This window comes from Cotesia glomerata, unplaced genomic scaffold, assembly GCF_020080835.1.
Source record: "Cotesia glomerata isolate CgM1 unplaced genomic scaffold, MPM_Cglom_v2.3 scaffold_2022, whole genome shotgun sequence".
Classification (NCBI taxonomy): Eukaryota; Metazoa; Arthropoda; class Insecta; order Hymenoptera; family Braconidae; genus Cotesia; species Cotesia glomerata.
This window is the reverse complement of record NW_025402467.1, coordinates 113-2,283: the sequence shown is the minus strand read 5'-3', so window position 1 is coordinate 2,283 and position 2,171 is coordinate 113. Positions and strand designations below refer to the sequence as shown.

Below are 2,171 nucleotides of genomic sequence, written 5' to 3'. Positions count from 1 at the left end.
TTAGATAAACTTCGAGATTTCTTTTTGGATCATTTTGACGAAATAGAATAATTATTAGAGCCCAAAAATTACGAACGAAAATTAGTTGATTGGTTCGTGAGTTATCGTTGTCGAAAAAATTCGGAAAAAGTGAATTTTTCAAATTTCTCTAAGATTTTCGGTTCGATCAGTTTGTGTTCAAAAGTATATCATAGATTCTGAAAGAGTGCGTGGAATACTGCCAACCGCGTGAAAATTGATTCATTCATTTAGAAATTATTCCAGTTTGAAAATTCAAAAAATACTGTTTTATTAAACTTCTATCGGCCTTTTGAGCTCGAAAATATACAAAGCTATTTCTTTGAGCTCGGAGAGCTCAAAATAACACAAATTGTATTTTTAAGCTCGAAGAGCTCAGAAACGTCATAAGTGCAATTTCAAGCGTTGACTTAAATAAATTTTCTTGGATCATGATACGTATTTCTTAAGGTAAAAAATAATTTTGTTGGAATAAGTAGAAATTTCTTGTGTCAAAAAAAAATTTTTTTTGCTCAAGAAAATAATTAGGAAGAAAAATATTTTCTTGACTCAAGTGAACTTATTTTTCTTTATAGACATAACAATTTTTTGTCAATGTCTGTGTGTTATAAGAATATGTGCAATATTTTTTTTTTATCCTCTTGAATTTCGCGTTGGTCTTAAAATTAATTCATTTATAATTCCTTAATTAAAAAATTCAGTAAAATATTGATAGTCCTATGGATCCAATACTTCAAAAGCAATGAAAATACTGGCGAAAGATCAACATGTATCGTCATGGGAATCGTTTATTTATTAATTGCATTAGCAGTTCAAATTATTGACGAAAAAATTATAGAAATTGGTCTGAACAAAGCTTACACCAGTTTCAATCAAAGTGCAACTAAATTTCTTGGCGAACATGGACTCTCTTCTACGTAAGAATTGAAAATAAAAATAATTTTTACATCCATACAATTAAAAATTAATTTTAAAATAATTATTTTAGGGGACCAGCATCAAGGATAGTTTTGAAGTTTTCTCTAGCTGTTTGGTGTGGATTACTTGGCTCGTTGCTAACATTTCCGGGTCTGAGGATGGCTCAAATGCACTCAGATGCTTTAATGTATTTTTATTATTCTTAAAAAATTTATTATTACTAAATAACTTATTGTAAAAAAAAAAAATTAATAACAACAATTTTAGTATTTCAGTTACCACAAACAAGCGTAAACCTTTATTATTATTAGCAAACATAAGTCATGTCGCCTTTACTGCTAGTTTGTTTGTGGATTAAACCTATAAGTCGAGATTATCTTTTACTGTAAGAGTTTTTACGGGAGCAAGTGGTCCACTGTAAGTAATTTGAATTATTTATTTATTTATTTTTTTACTTTAATTCTTATTCTATGATTTTTCAGGATGACCTTAGCATTTTGCATTTGAAAGTTTGAGACTGATTGCTATTATCGTTGTAGCTTTATTAAAATTATTATTGATGCCAATGTATCTGCAGTCGTATTTAAATTTGGCTGAGCAGAGACTAGAGAAATTAAAAAAAGAATCCGGTAGAATAACTAATGTCGATTTACAAAAAAAGGTAACATTAATTTATATTATTAAGAGAATAAGAAAAATTTTACTCCAATTTAGGCTGTACCGAAAATGCTCTATCTTTAGATACATAATTAAGAAATGACCGTGTACCTTGTGAACTATTGACATTTTTGAAGATAGCTCCCAGACATAGCATTATCGAGACCTTTCATTTGAGTAGCTCACATCAATTCTTTCATATATTTATGTATATTATATATATAAGCAAAGTATATGAAAAAAATATACTAAAATGCATGTGGTTACCAAATGAAAGGTCTTGATGAGTGTAATGTCGGGGTGAGCTGCTATCTTTTAAAAATGTCAATAGTTCAATAAGATATTTGTTAAATTGTACTGTGGATTCTTGACTATTGACATTTTAAAGATATAAGCTCACCCCTGACATTATAATTATCGAGACCTTTCATTTGAGTACCCACACCACTTTTTCATATATTTATGTATATTATATATATGTAATATATGAAAAATATATCAAAATGCAAGTGGGTACTCAAATGAGGTGCTTGATGAGTGTCATGTCGAGGTGAGCTTATATCTTTAAAGCTGTCAAT

General features: G+C 28.8%; 1 protein-coding gene across 1 annotated transcript; it reads left to right on the top strand.

Annotated features, from left to right (window-relative positions):
• Positions 1 to 692: 692 nt before the first annotated feature.
• LOC123274060 (transmembrane protein 161B-like) lies at positions 693 to 1,258 on the top strand. The gene is made up of 3 exons (XM_044741560.1): positions 693 to 935; positions 1,007 to 1,123; positions 1,212 to 1,258. The coding sequence occupies exons 1-3, from the start codon at positions 796 to 798 to the stop codon at positions 1,228 to 1,230; spliced, it is 276 nt and encodes a 91-aa protein (XP_044597495.1). The 5' UTR covers positions 693 to 795; the 3' UTR covers positions 1,231 to 1,258.
• Positions 1,259 to 2,171: the final 913 nt, after the last annotated feature.